Genomic DNA, 19,464 nt, shown 5'->3' on the forward strand with positions numbered 1-19,464 from the left:
GTTTATAAGGTCTTGAGAAGTCATAAAAAAGAGGTGAACCACAGAGTAAAACAAAAAACCAATGGCTCCATCAGAAGCCATGGAGTTGATCTTTCCTATGTGGCTGCTCTAGTGTCTCTTCCATAATGTCCAGCCCAGGTGTTGGCTTGCACATGCTGTGCATTTTAACCACAATGACTGACCTATGGTCAGCTGGAAGATTCATAGACAAGAAACACTGTCTTTTTTGAGTCCTCTTCATGGTCAGAGAAGCAAGGAAAGCTAGAATTAGGCTTCCTGCAGAAGTCAAAATAAGAAAACTAACATTAGAGAGTAGATGACAAAACTCACGTTTTAAGAAGCAAGCACACATTTTAGGATGTCGTCCTTCAGATGTGCAAATCTGTGTGTTTTGTCTGTTGACTATCCCATTATATCCACAGAGGTTTGTCTGTTTTTAAAAGGAAAATGAAAGGTTTCTTCTGTCCACAGTGTTCATATAATGTCTGAACGGGATAAAACCTTGAGGAGTTGGCTTGTGTGGTATGAAGTGGGCAACAGGGTAGTCAAGCAGTTTTAGAGATTTAAATTAACTTCCAAATTAACATTCAGTTGACTACCAGAAGAGGAGCAGTCTTGCTGTTCATGAACCACTCTTTGCTCATGGGCCCATCAGGGAATGAGTGAATACACTTTTCTGGGGAAGAGCCATACCAACCTGTCATTCTCCAGGCAGTAGACCATTGATTGGACACAGGTCTGAATTTATGTGACTTGGAAGCTGTGAGTCTTTCTTAGATTTCTAGGTCCTCAAAGCCTGGTTGCAGACTGTAATCAGAAGAGATTGATGCCGAGGTTCACATATGGCTCCAGATATCAGCACAGGATGTTTGCAGAGGTTGATTTCAGCATCAGTCTGATAGGGGAAAGTCAAACTTGGTTTTAGCCCACTTAGTTTGGAACTAGATGGGCTGTCAGAGTGAGCAAGGCTGAACTGTAGTAATGAACAACACACCAACACCTGCTGGCAATGTGACAGTGTTAGGGAGCATAAATTGCAGTCTCACTTCAAATCAGATGCTGAAGTGTGAAAGAAAGTTTGTGCACCTGGACAACTTATCCAATACCTTGAACTGCCAGGGGAATGAAAACAGAGGCCCTGCATTGTCAGACGCTATTACAAGTATTCCTGGGAGAAAATTCAAGTCCAGTCAGTTCTGGAAGTCCTAAAACCCTATTACCTTTTGCCATTAATTTAGCACGTTCAGAAATTATCTGTCACTAACTACTGAGCCTTTTGCTGGTAACTGAATCAAAACCTACTGCTCTCACTTAGAAACTTTGTGTTCGTGACTTTGCAGGTGATTACTGCTTTTCAGCTAGCACTTTTATTTTAATACTATTTTTTTAATCAAATTTCTTGGTTTGGAGACCTCTCCTTGGAAGAGGTCCAAACATATTTCCATCTGTTTGTTCCGGTGGGTGAGACTTGGCAGAACCTGGCGTGGGTGGGGACAGCACAGAAATGACCCCGTCCCTCATCAAACACAATGTGCTTGAACCAGTTTATCTAAGGACTTGGTGTCATGTGGCCTTTGGCTCTAGCATTGAGAGGACTGGGTCATGTCTGCAGCCCAGGAATCCTTCATAATACAGCTGCCCTGTGAAACACAAAGCCTTGTGAACTCGGGCTGAAAGCACTGTAGATGCAGCTGAGTCTTTGCAGTTTGAGCAGATGTCTTTTCCTTGTGCTGCTCAGTTGTGTGGTGTCAACACAGGAGCCACAGGCCCAGCTCCCTGCTACAGGTTTCCTGTGTGAACTTGGCTGAGTCATTTAATCTCTGTGGCTCATCTGTAAAAGCAGTGCCTCCTTAATATTTCTCTGTATTGCTCATCCAAGGCTTTAGGAACATAGATTGGCTTTTTACTGGGTAGAGGGACAGTCCCACGTTGGCAGGGTGCTTTGATCATTACTGTAACCTAGAAAAGTTAATACAGATATTAGTTTCTCTTCAACATCTGGTAAATCAGAGGTATCATCCCAAAGAGAGGAACAGTTTACCAAAATGATTAATACATATTTTATAGAGCACTGTATCCAAGACCTTTAGAATCCCTGCCACACCTGCTTCAATGAGGCTTTGTTCTTCTGCATGGCTTTGGGGAGTTGTTGCAACACAAATAACGAAGGACAAGAAATGTTTACCTCAGGCTTAAAATTCAGCCAGCCTGTGACATACTGCCAGCATTCTCCATCCCAGTAAGTGCTCCCAGAGAGCTTGTCATAACCCTTACCTCTGTGTAGGAGCTTCTTCTATATCATTAAAATCATTGGGCATTTTACTACTGATTGCAAAGGGAAGTGAGATGAGGGACCTTAGGTCAGTATAAGAGCATGCTAGTCATGAGAAGTATGTGGTTTGGGTAAGGAGGGAAGATTTTGCTCTCAGTCCTTCACAATGGCTCAGAAATGCATTGGAAATGTTAGCAAAATGCCTTTTTATTTCCTTCTGGAAAAAGCATGTATATTTAATTCCTGTTATAAAACATTCTAATGGTAATAAATAGTGAAGTTCTAGAAGAAAAAAATTGATTTCTCAGTTAATGGAGGAGAGAGGGAGAAATTACAAATCCCTGGTTGCCTATTATTGGTTGACTAGCAACATTTGGCCACAGACAGCAATACGAACATGGTTTTAGCACACAGGTGGCTATAAGAGAAGGGCTGTGTTAAATGAAGCCTAGGATCTCCTTAAAGTGGTTCAACCTATTTTTCCAAATATATAACAAAGTGAGTCAGACTGAAACTGTTGTAGATAGTCTACTCCACTTCAGATATAGTTGCATATTCATTTTAGCTTCAGAAAAAAAGTTTATGTTGGCATTTTCTGTTCTTTGTAGTCACGCTGGCTTTTCAAAATAGCTTTTGAACTAAAAATAGGTTTCCTGAAATTCATAATACTGGGATAAATAACATCTCTTCCTTTACTGCTACTACACTGAAGCAGATGGAGAGTGCTAAGACTCTTTCATGACCAGTAAACAAGTAACTCTTCAGTGCTCGGGTATAGAAATGTAGCTGCTGGGTCACTGTGCAATTCTACAACAGAGGCTGTCATAGCAAGTTATCTTGAGTTAAGTCCCCTGGAGTTAGCCCAGAAAGGCTCCAGCAGCAGATTACACTAGCTGCATGGATGCGCTGTTGCATTTCCAGCTTGAGTTTTACCCGTAACCTCTGGCAGACCATCTAATTTAGGATGACAGTCAGTTCCAGTTCTGTGTTTCTTCTTTGTGAACAGTAATCAGACTAGGGGTGACAGCCAGGTGATATCTCAGGTTAGTGAAGACAGACTTGCAAAATCCATCAAGATCCATGTCATAATGATGTCACCCACCTAGGGTGCATACCCACTGTGGTTTCCACAGTTACTTTAGCAAACAGGCTGTGATACAATATATTGCACATAAGGGACAGATATGCTGCCTGTGAATAATGCAAGTGGATGGCTGCAGAGTAGTTCTTTCAGGACAAACTGGGCTCAGAATAAACTTGATTCTGCAAATTGCAAAGAAACTTTTGCAACCTCTGACGTCAATAGACTTTGACTTCACATTTCAAATTCACTTTGATTAACCTGGTCTTGACAGTATGGTGCTTGTGCTGTTGCAAAGAAAATTGGTAGTTGCACAAGATCAGAGATTTTTCTGATTTAAGGTATGAGGGAATGTTTACTGCTGATGAAAACCTTATCTTCATAATGAGCAATAACATAATCTGATAATCTATCATTATTAAGTGTCCTTCCCTTTTTTTTTTCTCCCTTCAGCTGAAACTATGTCACCTATAGACAGAAATAAGGAAAATGGACTGCAATTGCCCAAACTATGCAAATTTTGTGACATTAAAGTAACAACCTGCTCAAACCAATATCAGTGCAAGAGCAACTGCAACATCACTTCTATCTGTGAGAGGAATAATGAAGTCTGTGCCGCTGTATGGTAAGTTTTTTTCTTCATACAAGTGGGGAAGGGTGCACAGCTTCATTCATCATCACTTAGTACTTTCCTCAATTGCTCTGATATTCAGAATCTCCCTGCTATTTCACCAGGCTCAGCTCTCTTGCTTCCAACTTGTATCTGTGCTCGGCATGCTGAGAGTTGCTTGAGGTTAACAACAATGCTGATATGAAATGTTCTGGGGATTTATTTATTTATTTGGAAGTGGTTCTGTTCCAGCATGTGCTGTTATTGGAAAAGAGGCATGGTTTTGCTCAAACCATTGAGCTGCATCTATCCACAACACTCAGTGTAGAATCAGGTCTAAGACAGAGAAGATTGTGGTGGCATTAGCTGAAGAAAAACAATGCTCTCTCAGATTTCGTACTGAACTAGACTATATACGTGTATCATAGCAGCTTTATTTACTACTTATAGGTAGAAATGCTTTCTCTTAATTGGAAAATATTCCTCTGTGTATATACTGTCTTTGGTGTAAGTGTTTCACTTTTTATACAGTGTATGTCTAAGTTCAAATAGATCTGGAGCATGTGAAAATATTTAATGTAATATTTTTTGTAGAATTTGTTGATTAAACTTGTATTATGCTCTAAAAACTTCCTTAAATAGCAAGAAAGTAAAACAGAAACACTCTTAATGAGTTTGTAAGTGGACAAAAGAAACAGAACTGAGTATTTGCAACACTGCTGCTGATTTAGAAGCATGATTAGAACCACTTAGAGAAAAGCATGATTAATTAATTTATTGAGGTAGTCGTTATGTCCATTGACTTGAAGAGATGATCAGCATAATTGGATGTGGACACTTGAAATTTAGGATCGGTCCAATATGCTGTTCCGTACTTGTCCTGTGCTCCTCAAGTATTCATTGTCTGTTATTGCCATACAGAGTGACTGTAGTGCAACTGAAGATACACTTTGACTTTTACATGCCAATTTATCCAAAGGACACATGAGTTGGTAATTACACTTGAAGTACTATTCACCTCTAAGTCTTCTGTCCATGAAATAAAATCTATGGACCAAGACAAAACACAGGAATCTGGGCCAGATTATCAGCTGTAAATATTTCCCTGACAGTGAGGTCACTCTGGCTTGCACCAGTTTTGCTTTGTTTTTACAAAAAACACTCTGTGAGTAACTCCTTCGGTGCAGAAATTGTGCCGATTGCAGGCCTCAAGAACAAACCAAAAAAGTCTGACCCACTAGAAATTCCTTAGATTTTGAGGAAATAATTCAGTTTTTATCATAATTTCCCACAGATTTTTACTGCCTTCACAGTGACCACAAAAACCAAAAGTATGTTCTGAAGTTCACAGCAGTTCATTGAGCATTAGCTTGAATAATTTCAGGTGAGATTTTCAAAGGCACTCATTTGGGCTTAGTGGTAATACGATACAGGAATAGCTGTGCCATTGTACAAATGCCCCAGTGTGGAGCAGCCCAGATGCAGCCAAATTTATCCCATTCAGGAAAGACAGAGAAAAACATATGATATTCTTTAAATCACCTTTGAGTTCTTAAAAGAGGCAAATCTGGGACAGGCACAGGCCTGTCTGCTCCCTTTCTTAAATATTCTTGCTTTGATTTCAATTTTCTCTTTTTCATTCTTAGGAGACGAAATGATGAAAATGTGACATTAGAAACAATATGCCATGATCCCCAGAAACCTCTCTATGGTCACATGTTGGATGACTCCAGTTCAGAGCAGTGTTTGATGAAAGAAAAGAAGGACAATGGAGGATTGATGTTCATGTGTTCCTGTACAGACGAAGAGTGCAATGATGTTCTTATTTTTTCTACAGGTAGGTTTAATAATTTACCCTGCATTCCTGGGCTATACCTTACACGTAATATTAAATCTCTAATACCAATGGACTTGCAGTTTGTGGAGGAAAACCTACAGTTGCTAGAGACTTTTTGTCTCTTCTGAAAAGAGGAGCCAAAGATTTCTTGGCTGTGTGCTTTGAAGAAGTTGGGGGCAAATACTGATACTGGTTTGATCATAGGTGGTAAACCCAGGACCTAATTCTATCAGATTGCCTTAATTTTATAAAAAAGGATGCATTTGCAGTGAAAAGATCTGACTGTGTGTCAGCTGTCTGGAGTTTTTATACAAAGCTAGCCACACCCTTGTGGATTTTGGCTAATTTGTTAAAAATTAGTCATGCTATAACTGTTTCTCCTGGAGCTATACAAGCTGAATACAATCACTTTGACAAATGCGTGTCTTCTGTGTGTGTTTATGGGAATCGTTCCATAAATTCAACACCCAGTGCCTTCATTCCTATCAACTCTGGACCCCCTCACACTTCCAGAGCAGCCCAAAAGGAGCTGTCGTGTAAATGAAAACATGGCCTTTTTAGCCTAACTCCTTTCATTCTCTGGAATGGAGCTTTTCCTTCTAGGTCATGTGCTGTAAGCACTCTAGGTGACTCATGAAAGCTGTGCCCTGCATTGACATGTAGAAAGTGAATAATTACAGATAAAAAATACAGTGACACAAAACTTCAGTTTGTAACTTTTCCAGTTCATTCACAAACACAAGCATCAACTCCAGTTGGGAGGGGGGAGAATTGAGGCCTTGTCGTTCCCTTTTTTATTGTTGTGGATTAGTGTTTCTTTTAAATGAAAACAGCCCCTTTGGGTTGCTTGCCTGGTTAGCCATGGCAGGAAGACAAACGATTTTTACAGTATCAGACATGCGGTTTCCTGTCTGTGTTTAACTTTGAGCAGAACATCACAGCCAGCTGGTCCACGGCTCCTCCAGACAACTAGATAATAGCCTGTAATAATTTTGCCTTTGGAATGACTGTCATCCAGGTCTATTCTGTACATTGTACTTGCCTTTTTTTGTCTCTATATTTCTTGTACATCAGGGTAGTAAGGATTTTTGCAGTGTTTTTGCACATCTTATAGTTTTAGAGAGTGGACAAAAAATACACTAAGGAAGCCAATTCAAGCAGTGACTGTGCTTGTTTATCAGAAGAAATGGAGACAACAAAAAAAAAGATTTTAATATTTCACCTGATAGTCACAGCCTTTCCTTTCAAGATATTGCTGTAAAAGATCGGTGTTCTAGCTCTTCTTCTTTCTGAATGAAGAAAAAACAGATTTATTTTTTTCACAGTGTTTCTGAGGTAAAGAAGAAAATTGTGGGTAAGGCAGAGATTTCTAATTTCCACCAGAGGTTAGTCACTACATTCCAGTGATTCACAGCTGATCTGTTATTGCTTATAGAAGAACTGGCTTATGGCACTGTTGGCTTGTATCAGTCTTGAATGTGAAGGGTAAACCTACTGACTCTGTTTTTAGACACAAACATCTAAAGCTTCAGGGTAGTGGGCGGTATTGTGACTCACTGAAGTGTGGCTTTGGAAATGTTTGAAGTGGTTAGATCCAAATCAAATGCCTCTTTCTTGTATGGACTTTTTGTTTAAGTTGCCGATCTGAAAAATAAACCAGGCACAGTCAGACATGTGCCCAAACATGCCTGTAGTTCTGCTGTGTCAGGGGGCTTCTGGCCCTGATGCTGAACCCTGATATTTCAGGCCACAAGTGGTTGGTGAAAAACATGCGCAGAATCAGTCCAAACAATATTCTGTAGTTCTTGGAGAAATAATATCCAGGAGACAGGTAGCCACTGCAAATATGACTACCCCATGTTTATTTTTTAATCCTTTTCTTTTTTGCCAAACAAAATTGTGGGTGACTAGCAAACAACTTACACCCCTGTGGTGGAAAAACATTTCTCACAGCAAAACTCAATGCCAGTCTGTTTAAATTATTATTTATTCAAATGTCTAATGTCAGTATTACCGGAAGGCAAAACCAGGAAGCAAAAACACTGGAAAAGATTAGCCAAAAAGGGGACGGGGGGGGAAGGCCCTGACTGGCCATGGAGTACTTGGCTAGGTGGCAGACAGGGCCCTTGTCATGCTGTCATGGAAAAGATGAGTGCAGGACTGAACTACAACAGCTTTTTCCTCCTTGATGTCTAGTTGTGTGTGGTGGATATTCTGCACAAAAATTTTACATTGGCATCTTTTGCTGGTCTGTCCCTAGCTGTTTGCACAGTTCCAGGCCTCCCTTGGTGTTTGGCCAGCCTTGCTCCTCAGCGTTCCCTTCACCACACCATCTCCCAGCCTCTACGCATCAGCCAGTGTCAGCATGACAAATCCTTAACAAAGTTTTTCTTTATTAACAGTCCTAAGTAATTTGGCTGAAGTCAAGGCTACCCAGAGGAATGGGACTTGTGCTCTTTCCAGCCTCGTGACTGATCTGATCTCCATGGGCAGAGAAGACCAGGCACTCTCACTGCAGCCAAGGAAGTGGGATGCCTGCATGCTATGCAGTATATGACCCACCTGTATTGCAGTGCAACTTCTTCCTATTGTGCAGACATCTGTATATAAAAGGTTGACCCCAGCACTGGAGCCTGCAGACAGAAACATAAATCCTTTAAATCATAGGATTGTGTATACTGTTGTCATTACATATGCTATTGTTATCCCAGGCATTGATTTCAAACCCATCCAAAATGCAGAGTTTTGGAAAGGCACAGCAGATCTGTAGCCCAGCTCTGCTCAGTTTAAAGTTATTTCATTCTGGTAATGTGCACAGTGATCATTTTTCACCTTCACCTGTTTTGCTATGCTGTACAGTTGCTTAGATATAGCAAAACTTCAGGGGTAGAGATGACGGATGGGTAAACAAGAATTCGTGAGAATAATGAAGCTAACTGGGGAAGGGTGTCAGAGGTGTCAGAAGGTGTGCTGACAACAATCTTAACACTGATAATAGTTTCCGTAAGTTTCTTAATTGAGGGTGTAAGAGATGTAAGTATTTGACTATTCAGTTGTGGCTGAGTCATTTGCCTGACCGAATTACAGCCTATAGATAAGTAGTGTGTCAAGTGCGGTGATTGCTAGCTGTGTATGGTTGTTACCTGGGACACCACACCTGGTGTTGCTGCTGCCTTGTCCTGCACCTGGATGGTAGAAGATATTGCTAATGTTTTAGAATTTCCTTAATTTGGTATCTCTCGCTTGTCTCTAACATGTTGCCCCTGTCTTTTCCTTTCTTTCTCTCCTCTTCCTTTCCCTACTAGACTCAAAGCTTTAGTGATATTACTTGACTACATAGGAGGATCTCAGAATTAAGAGCAGACTTAAGACCTGTGCACAAACAGCAACCAGGCCATAAATACTCATGTGATGAGTTGTCCAGTGCTCAAGAAACAGCAGAAGGGACATGATTACAGCTGGACTGCTTCCAAGTGGATTATAACAAAGGCTTTCATTAATCTGTTTTTCTGTTATCCAACTAACATGTTCAGAAGGTAACTGTCTTCCAGCTGCCCCATAAAAGAGGTCAGTAGCATTACATAACGTTGCACAGAGCCTCTCAACGCTTGTATATTGGCATTGTTCTCAATGTTTCCTCAGATATTTGCAGCCACAGAGTCCCACCCAAAGCTTGCAGCTGTATGTAACCCAAGGAGAGGCTGCTAATACTGAATGTGTGATTCACTTAGTGGGATAGAAAGGAAATACAACGGAAAGAAGCTAAAGAAGCCAAAAATTTGTTTTGCTCTGGTTTATTTATATTGTTTGCTTCCTAGGAAAATAACCACGCAGAGCTCAGTTACAGATTTGTGTAAAAACAAACTAGGCAGCACTCTTCGAGCCTGGTTGGCATATTTGTTACAATTTGCATCACTTGAGAGCTTAATAAGTGTGGGAATGTGGCCAACCTTTTATCAGGTTGTCATGGAAGAGACTTTAATAATTACAGACAGAAACAAACTGTAACTAACACTGGCAACATAATATTTTGGGAAAGGTTGAAGGGGTGAAACTCAGGCTGAGAATAAAAATAGTGGTTAATGTGTGGCATCTGTTGGAACATATTGAAACTGGAGAGACTGATTTGTTCCAGAAAACCACCAGCAAACAGCAGCAGACACTGAGTTGTATAACTGAGGCACGTATCAGAAACATGGTCACATGGCGTAAAGTTAGAACAAGTCAGTTTTCATATTGCTGAGTAGGAAAGCTTGGCTACAAAAGTCAAAATGCACAACGGATGCCATGTACACCCAGTGGAGTTGGAGTGACCTGATAGTGACTTGTTAGGATAGATAAGGGAATGCATCCAGGGGTGGGATATTTTAAACAAGTGGGTGCTGTGTCAGCAAACCAAGGAATTACACTTTTCAGCCAGCAGTGAGGGAATGAAACAGCAACAAAGTATTTGTTCTGTCTTAGAGCTTGAGTGTTTCTTAAACTCCCCTGAGTGCTGAATAGCATATTTGGAAATCAGAAAAATGAAATTCTGCTTACAGTAGATAAAATATCCATTACATCACTCCTGCCCGGCCTTTACACTGAAGTGGGCCATCCAGAGGTGATGTATGACATGACTGAGATGCAGCTGTTCCCATCAGGTGGTGGATGCAGATGCATGACTCTTACAACATGTAGCTTGGTTGTGTAACTGGAGGTTCTTCTTGGTCATAACAGAGATGTCTGAGTCCTGATCACCCGATCATGGGTAGTCATGTGCTGAGAGCAAAGGGGAAAGCAGTAGTGAGTGTGCCATAGCTCTCCAAAACTGCTCATACTGTCACCTTACTAACCTCTCAGGAAAAGAGGTAACTGGTGGCATTGGGCACTGACCTGCATAAAGTGCTCTGAGGGCTGGGTCCAGTTTGCCTGACTGCTGAGCAACATTCGAGCTGGAGAATAACCAAGAGGCTAGGGAAATGAGTTCCCACACCTCTGGGCAAACATCCTTGGGGATCAGATTCTGAGCCAGGAGGATGGCTGCTTTAGAAACACAGCTGGAGAAGCAGGTTCTAGAGATGGCTTTGCCTGTCACTTCTGCTCTCTCTGTGCTCCTATCTCTCTGATAAGAGGCCCCGTAGACCTGCCAGCTACCAGTGCTAGCCTGTCCCAGAAGGCTGCTTCAGCAGATGCTGTCACTGAGCTTTTACACGCCCTGACAACCTCCTCTTTAGACTAAATATGAAGACATACAGCTCAAACACAAGTTACTGGCCTTGACAGTCTTGGTTCACCTGGTCCAAGAAAAATCTTGTCCAAGTCAGGAACTGGCTGCAAGAATTTGACTTTCAGGAAAGTCTACAAGAAATGCCAGGGTTTATTTTCCACTGGATAGCAACATAGAGTCTGCTCTGGTTTTAAAATCTAGTAATCTATGTCTTCTGCCATCAGATGGTTCAGCACAGAAAAGGAAGGTTGGAACTGATTTCCTGCCCCAAAAAACTAATAAGTTTTTTAGAAGTTCTTCATCTCCAGCAGGGATGGAAAATGAAAATGTTTCCAGGAAACTGTCAAGATAAAAAAAAATAAAGGTTAGTTTGAAGTGCAGCATTTCAGTTTATTTCCAAATATTTTGTGTCAGCATTGACTATTTTCCTGTGAAAAAAACAACCACTTTCCAATAAAAAAGCAATATCCCCTATGTGCAAAGCCCAAACAACAACGCTCATAAAATTAGCAGAAGTTTCTAAACATAAAACTTGGATCAACTTTCAGACCACTTTTGTTCACAAGACACGGGTTTCAGAAAAAAGTATAGGAATGTCTTGTCTAATAGAGTTTCTGTTTTGATGATCAACATTCCCCAAATAAAAATATTTTGCTGAAGATTCCCAAACCAGTTTAGCTCTAAAATGACCCAAACCAGGAGGGAGCATGATACAATAAGCTATAGAATTTCGTTATCACTTGAGGATTCCTTTAGAAAATAAATTACCCCAAACAGCAGCTCAGAGTCTGTGAAACTTCTCCCTGAAAATGAAACATTTTATGGAATTAATTTTCATCCAGGAAGTAGCATTAAATAGATGGGCAGACCTTTGTATATTTTATTGCTTAGTCTCTTGCCCAGAAATCAGTAAGCACGTAAGGTTCAAGCTCACATTTTGCCTGAATCAGAGTTGTCAGAGATGGAAAGCTCTTCCTGGAATCAAACAGAGCAGAACTTGAACTTGGAGCTCCCATATCCCAGACTAGTCCCCTCACTGGTGGGGGTTCGACACTCATATCTCTTGCCAAATTGCAACATTTGAACAGAATCCTGTTTATGCAAAAGCATTCAAAAAGTGTTAGTTTTCATTCCAGCGTGGAACTGAAACCAAACTATGAAACCTCAGAGTTGCTGCAGAGAGGAGTTGTCCTTCAGTCAGCTCAAAGGGCTGCTTTGTGTCTCAGGAGCCTGCAAAATAACCGGACCGCAGGCCAGGTTCTGGGCCCAGATTTTGTGATTGTGTTTCTGGAGATTTTAAGGCACTAGATGAGCTTGCAAGACATCAGTATTGATAAGTTTATCATGAGTTCTGCTGGTATGGGGTATATTCTTGCCCTACTGTGGAGCTCCGACTGACAGATGAGTAGGCTGCAACTTCAGAAAGCACAAGCAGCAAACAGTGTTGGAGTAGTTCAGTACCAGCTGCGTGCTTATGCTGCCCTATGCATTAGAGCACAGCTCCTAATTTTACAGGGATAATTTTATTTATTGTTTCCAAAGTTCAGTGACACCGAGGTTCAATCAAAGGTCCAACCTAAAGAATTTGCAAGCAAACCAATATTGTGCCTTGAAGCCTCCTGCCCAAAGAGTGTTTCCATTTTTCTTGGCACCTGAGTCCAATTCCCTAAAGGCTTGGGTAGTGCTAAGGATCATGCAGATAGCTTGTGCTTAGTTTAAGCCACTTACAGGAAGCTTTCTTTTAGTTAGATTTCTCTATTGTTATGCTATATTAATAGGCTCTTTTGAAGCTTGAAAAAGGACTGATCTGCCTGAATGATAGTTCTGGGTGGGGAAAGTTATTTAGGAGCATGTTGGCAAAACCTGAAAGGCTATTCTATTTAACCATTTCCTTGCTTGCCTGTTCAGCCAGGCTTTGCTCATAGCAGTGCTCAGAAAGAGGAAGCTGCACTCCCATTTTTGAAATTATGGTGCTTGAGTCATAGGCATTTATTATAAGCAAATGAATATATTTATTCTGAGATTCCTGCAATCAAGCCAGAAAATGTTGGCTAGCCACTATGCAAACATACAGATGCACTCTTGATTTTGATCCTGCCCTGAGTTGGAATGCAAATTCAACTCAGAAGTACCCCAAACTTAGCCTGTGCTGGAGGGGCTGATTTTGTTTCGCTCATATCAGCAGTCAAAATCAGAAGTGGTTTCCTTGCTTTAACCAGCCCCTGGTGCCAACATCTCTTTACTGTTGCTGTCTCCTTTAATCTTGCTGGCATGCAGCTCAGTCCCCTCATTCTAAGCCCAGGATCCTGCACCCAATTTCCCCTGTTTGGTGCTCATTCTTGCTCTTTCCAAGCCTTGAGTGGGACTGTCTAGTGTCTTAAAAACAGAAAATGAGCACATCTTACATCCCTGCTGCTTTAGGTGCAGGATGTGCAGCCACATGCTTTTTACCCCCTGCCTCCCTACTTCCTCCACAGGATGCTGCTGAAGCGGATATGTCACTTTGCAGCAGGGATGCAGGACAATACAGTGTTCAGGGGAAGTGGTAAAACTGCTCAGCCTCAGAGCAGTTTTTTCTGCTTCTGCTTTGATTAATTTATTTTTTTTTCATTCTTTTCCAAATGACATTTGCAACATCAACAGTTTCTGTCTTCCACCCAGAAATCCCCAGTACCTCAAGCAGAGCTTTCCCTTATGCAGAAAGAAGAAGAGCTAAAGCATCTGTGAAGTCTGCTGGAAACTTCTCAGCTGTAGGCCTAAGTAATACAGCCTGCACTCAGACATTATGGGAATGACCAGAAACCCTTGGTATATCCATAATGGTAAAGAAATTGAGACTTTGGATGAGTTTTTTCTCCATTAGATCTGCACGTGCGCCAACTACCTCTAGCTGCTTGGAGTCTAATACATCTCGGGGTGTTTTGCTTTATTTTGTTTTTCCCTCATTTAGTAAGACATCTGTTTTTTAAATATCCGAGCTATATACTGCAAAGTGGCAAAGTAAAAGGGCTTAAAGTGTTCTGAAGAAGCACGTACACCACATAATATAGATTGCAGGAGGATGATATATTGCTCAGTTGCAAGAGCACAGTCCAAACTTCAAGTGTTCTTTTTGGTGACCAAGGGAAAACAACAACAGAACTCTAAATGCTCATAAAAACTATTTTATCTGATTGTTACAGATCACAGTTGCATTTATAAAATTGTGGCCTGTTCGCAACAAAAACTCAGAAACAGAGCCATCGTACAGCAGTCAGTCCTCTTCCACCAGGGTGTTTCCCTAGTTCTTTATAAAGTAGATTATCTGAGAGCAAAGTATTCACATGGGAATAAGCAATGCAAATCATCTGTTTACTGACAGTGACATTGGCCATTCTAAATATAATCCTCCAGTAAGGGCTATAAAAAACTGTATTTTTTTTTTTTACCCTTTTCAACAAGTTGAGAAGTTGAAGGGCTGCCTGTAATCTGTGATTATACATTTAAGTATAGGTATGTTACTAACGTTTTGTTGCCAGGGGAAAGTGCTTGAGAATAAGGATTTGTGATTTGCATAGGTGTGAAAGAAGGGTTAGGCTTAAAAGGTTAATTTGCATGAATGAAATAAATTCATGTCTTTGTTGGTGTAACACGGGTGCTGCTAATGAATGCCACTAACCTCTGCTAGCTGGAAATGTCAGTGCTAGAAAGACACTTCCTCTTCCGTGAAGCCCTGTGAGAGATGGTAGGATTGAGTTACTTGCTCTACACTGACTGATGAACCTTGCAAACAGAGGAAGCACATCCTGGTTCAGGATTCAGGCCTTCTTCCAAAAAAAGAATGTACTCTTCAGATGTCCTGTCACCTACCTTTGAATAACCGGTGGCTCCTGCTGCTTGCCAGCTATCTGTGTATACAGTGTAAAAGTGATTAAAAATGAAACTGGGGGGTCAGAGGCATTGCTTGTTCTGATAGCAAATTCTTTTTCCCTACCCTTTTCGGTGCTTTTCCCTTCATTTTGAGAGACTTTTCTCATGCACCATGTAGGGGAATCAGAGACTTACAGTTACTGTAGTTAGTGGCAATTTCCCTTCAGAATCTATTAAACTTTTTCATATTGACTTATTTGGCTCAATGCACAGGGCTTGAGTCAGTGACATGGCTGTAAGCATCCACCAGTATTGTATCGCAAACACTAGCCACTTGCTTAACTTTGGTTACAGCATTAATTGTTTTAGTCTATTCAGGTTAGACCCTCAGGGCTTCTTCCAATTAGTGGCCTCCACCATGGAAAAGTAATGCAGCGCATTTACTGTGACTCAGAGGAAGAAATAGGCTAACAGAGTATGTTTTCATCGTGCAATCAAATCAGGTTCAGTTAAGTTCTGATTCCCTTTAGCCTGTTTTCAGAATAAAACTATTCCCTTTCATGCTATTTATTTTCATAGAATCATAGAATATCTGGAGTTGGAAGGGACCCATATGGATCATTAAGTCCAACTTGATGTCTTTTCCCTAAGACATACCCCAGATTGAACTAGTAGGGTCACTTCTAGGGGTGTGAGGGCATCTCAGAGAGGAATATGTTCCTTTCTGTTCCCAGAGCATGTCCTTATTCAAGAACATGTCTCTATTGTCCTTTTATTACCTATCCCTATGTACTTCACCTAACAATATGCTAGTGGGGTGATACCCACTAAAGAGCTTGGAATGAGCTATCTATGGTTTTCCAACAAGGCAGCCAGTGTAGAGCCAGGAAGTGACACATGGAGGAAGTTTTCAGTTACATAAATCCATGCAAAAAGTGCACAGGGGATGACAGTTCTCAGATGTGCCATACATGCGTGATTGTGCCTAAAGGGTTCAAACACCTGTGTACATGCAGGTGTTTGTTGTAGCAACACTTTCACATATATCAAAGAAAGAGAATGAGTTTAGTTTTTCAGATTCATGTGCAGGCATACATTTTGTGCTTGAATATTAGCAGGCATTATTTGGGCATGGATAGGCTTCCTGAAGATAACTTTATATGGATCCTACTGAAATATACTAGATCTGGCATGGTAACTGGACAATTGGGTATTTGTGTGCTTCATTGTCTATTTACTTATCACTCAATGTCTTTGGAGAAAAACTAATGTTTTCTTGTAATTATTGGTTAAAGGGGCAGAAGAATACATCATCCGTGTAAGTGCAGGGGACTTTGGCTACTGTCTTTAGGAGTGTGAAGGTTTCATCCAAAATGTATTAAGAGCTTTAGAGAATTAAATTACGTTAGTTTCTTACTTATTCAAGTCTGGCTCCATATAAAATAAGCAGACAGGGAAGTCCTGCAGGCCTATATACAAAAGAACATTTTGAGGTAAGAAAGTAGTGATCATTTTTATTATTTACTATTAATGGAGGAAATCAGGTATTGCACACTGAATGAAAATTGTAGGTTACTGACAACTTCCTGTATACACAAATATATGCTGTCATTTAATGTATGTCTTCCTTCTGCTCTCCTTTACAGATGACCCCCATAAGCCAGAGGAGAAAGATGAAATTTCCAAAGTCACAATCATAAGTCTTGTCCCCTTACTGGTGATTTCTGTTGCTGTGATTGTTATCTTTTATGCCTACCGCACTCATAAGAAGAGGAAGCTCAACAAGGCGTGGGAGAAGAATGTTAAGCCCAGGAAACATAAGGACTGCAGTGACGTTTGTGCTATTATGTTAGATGATGACCGTTCAGACATCAGCTCTACCTGTGCCAACAACATCAACCACAACACAGAATTGCTGCCCATTGAGTTGGACATTGTTGTTGGCAAAGGAAGGTTTGCTGAAGTGTATAAAGCCAAACTGAAGCAAAACACATCTGAGCAGTATGAAACTGTGGCAGTCAAGATCTTCCCCTATGAAGAGTATGCATCCTGGAAAACTGAGAAAGACATTTTTTCAGATGTAAATCTCAAGCATGAGAACATCCTCCAGTTCTTGACGGCAGAGGAGCGTAAGACAGATCTTGGTAAACAGTATTGGTTGATCACTGCCTTCCATGCTAGAGGAAACTTGCAGGAATACCTCACACGACACATTATCAGCTGGGAGGACCTCTGGAAACTGGGTGGATCCTTGGCCCGAGGGATTGCCCATCTCCATAGTGATCACACACCCTGTGGTCGCCCCAAAACCCCTATTGTGCACAGAGACCTAAAGAGTTCCAACATCCTGGTGAAAAATGATTTAACCTGCTGTCTCTGTGACTTTGGGTTATCCTTGAGGCTGGACCCTTCTCTCTCTGTGGATGACTTGGCCAATAGTGGGCAGGTAAGTTAAAAGTTTGAAGAGGTGTGGTATGCGTTGTATCAGCTGGTGTGTAAGTTCCTGGGGTGAAAAGAGGGGGTTAAAAAATATATGCTGCCATACTTACTTAAAATCACCAAAAATAAATGTAACTGTTTTTTTGTGTGTTTATTTTTATATGTTATATAAACGAATAGACTTTAAATTTAACATTAAAGCAACAGTGAGAGAAGTGCAGTGAAGATTTTGTTCTGATCAGAGAGCTACATATGCATATGATGCCACCATCCTCTCTATGCGTTTATATTGAAACAAGTATGAGCTTGTCAGCTACAGTTTGTGGTGCTGCTGCAATGCACATACATGATAAGGATGTGCTTCATATTTTGAGGTTAAGCCACAGTTTTCAGGCCTTGAGGCACTATGGTTTTGTGTGAGCAGACCCACTGCTGATGTACCCCAGCGTATGTGAAGTCAGTCCTCTCTGTCCTCAACAGGCATAGGCAGATAACTGCAGTGATATATAATCACTTTAAAAGGCTGAAAATAAACCTATTTAAGATCAGGGGACTTTCTCCACATGCAAGAAAATGTAAGAATGTCAAATAAAAATAATTGCTCTGTCGTTGCTTTTTGAACTAAGCAGGGTGGATAAGGCTCCTCTACTTCACAGGCATGCCACAAGGATGTTTGTGAATACTTTGAAGATGATTTTTTTTCAAGTATATCTCTGAATATTGGCTCTTCTGATGAAAGATCCTGTAGTATAAATTCAGGCCATTTGTTAAGTGAATTAATTCCTAATTAATTACTATTTATAATTATACATAGGTCCCATTCAAAGCCTGTCCATTTACTCTGCCTTTTACTTTGCATGGAACTAATATTTTGGTTTAGAGAGTTTTCAGGGACAGCTCTTCAGGCAATAGTACTCTATTGAGTTCATGGGAGCTTTGCTTTTATTTATCAAATGAAGATCTTTCTCTTCGAAATTCTCGTTAGTATGAGGAAGCTGCCCTGATCTCATTTTGAAAGGGTTTATTAACCACAGTCAGGAGAGAATGATAACCAAGGAAAGCATATTTAAAATAATACAAACACAGCTCACAATCACATACCATTTTTCTCCAGCATGCCAGAGCCTTTTGGAGTCTGGTGAAGTCATCCAATATTGACAGTGATAAGACTGGTTCCATTTGGAGTAAAGTGAAAACAGTGCTTGGCAGTGTATGTCAAGGGCTCGGAAACTTAACCCCACCCACCCCTCAGAGACTTCAACTGCTTAAAGACAGCCCATATTTCAAGCTGATTTCTCTGGCATTGCTCACAGACACTTGGAAATAGGAGGAGAGCTTTGGTACTGTCACTTCCACAGTCCACACTAATGCTGACAACAAAGCACAGTGCTGTCCAGAGCAAGTTACTGCTTTGAAATTGGTGCTCTCGGGCACTCATGTAGAGGCCCTGTGTTTTACTTTGTTTAGCTTCACTGAATCAGTGGCTGAGCTAGTGTTATTCTCTGTGGCAAGCTGATTTCTGGCATGAAGTGGCTCCATGTTAACCTCCACCTTGTTTCTTCTGGGCACAGAAGCACCACCCACCCAAATTTCCCAATATGCCAATTTTAGTGCTGTAGCTTTTGTCAAAGAGCTCTTGCATAAGAATTGGCCTGTTAGGTCATTTCTAAACTTCACCCATTGACTTAAACCTTTTCCACCAGGAGGTCCAGTTTTTGAAGGTATATAATGGAGCTGACTCAAATTTTAATACAAGGAAACCTCTAGCTTCCTATGAAATAAAATAGAAGAGTTTAAGTATTTTACCATTTTTCTGGTCAGACTTAGACTGTAATATTCAAGGCAAGTTGTTGGTGTTACAGGGCCTCCTTCTTTCCCATCTACCCACCTACCTTCCACATGAAGCCATTAGCCATTATTGACTATACAATACCAGTGCCCAGAATGACTAACTGTAAACCATCTTTTTTTCAGTTTGTGGTGTCTTTTTAGTCTAGTCATTTGACCATCCATGATGATTAATATTTGCAGACATTCTTAATGTGAGTTCATAAAGCTGGACCTTTGTCCCGTTGTGTTCAGAGGACTGGCAGGTGCCAGGAAGGGCAGGCGTTCCTCATCTCGGCATCAGCAGCAGCCTTGTAACAGCTGATCTTCCTAATCAGAT

General features: G+C 40.9%; 1 protein-coding gene across 2 annotated transcripts in view; it reads left to right on the plus strand.

The window, feature by feature from the left end:
- The window catches only part of TGFBR2 (transforming growth factor beta receptor 2), a 59,210-nt gene that overhangs the window by 23,738 nt on the left and 16,008 nt on the right, over positions 1 to 19,464 (plus strand). For both annotated transcript variants that reach the window (XM_082753768.1, XM_082753769.1), the window contains 3 exons: positions 3,807 to 3,978; positions 5,610 to 5,800; positions 16,505 to 17,304. In XM_082753768.1, coding sequence (XP_082609894.1) covers positions 3,807 to 3,978; positions 5,610 to 5,800; positions 16,505 to 17,304 — 1,163 coding nt within the window. The remainder of the gene's footprint in view (positions 1 to 3,806; positions 3,979 to 5,609; positions 5,801 to 16,504; positions 17,305 to 19,464) is intronic.

This window comes from Aythya marila (assembly GCF_965140915.1).
Source record: "Aythya marila genome assembly, chromosome: 2".
Taxonomy (NCBI): domain Eukaryota; kingdom Metazoa; phylum Chordata; class Aves; order Anseriformes; family Anatidae; genus Aythya; species Aythya marila.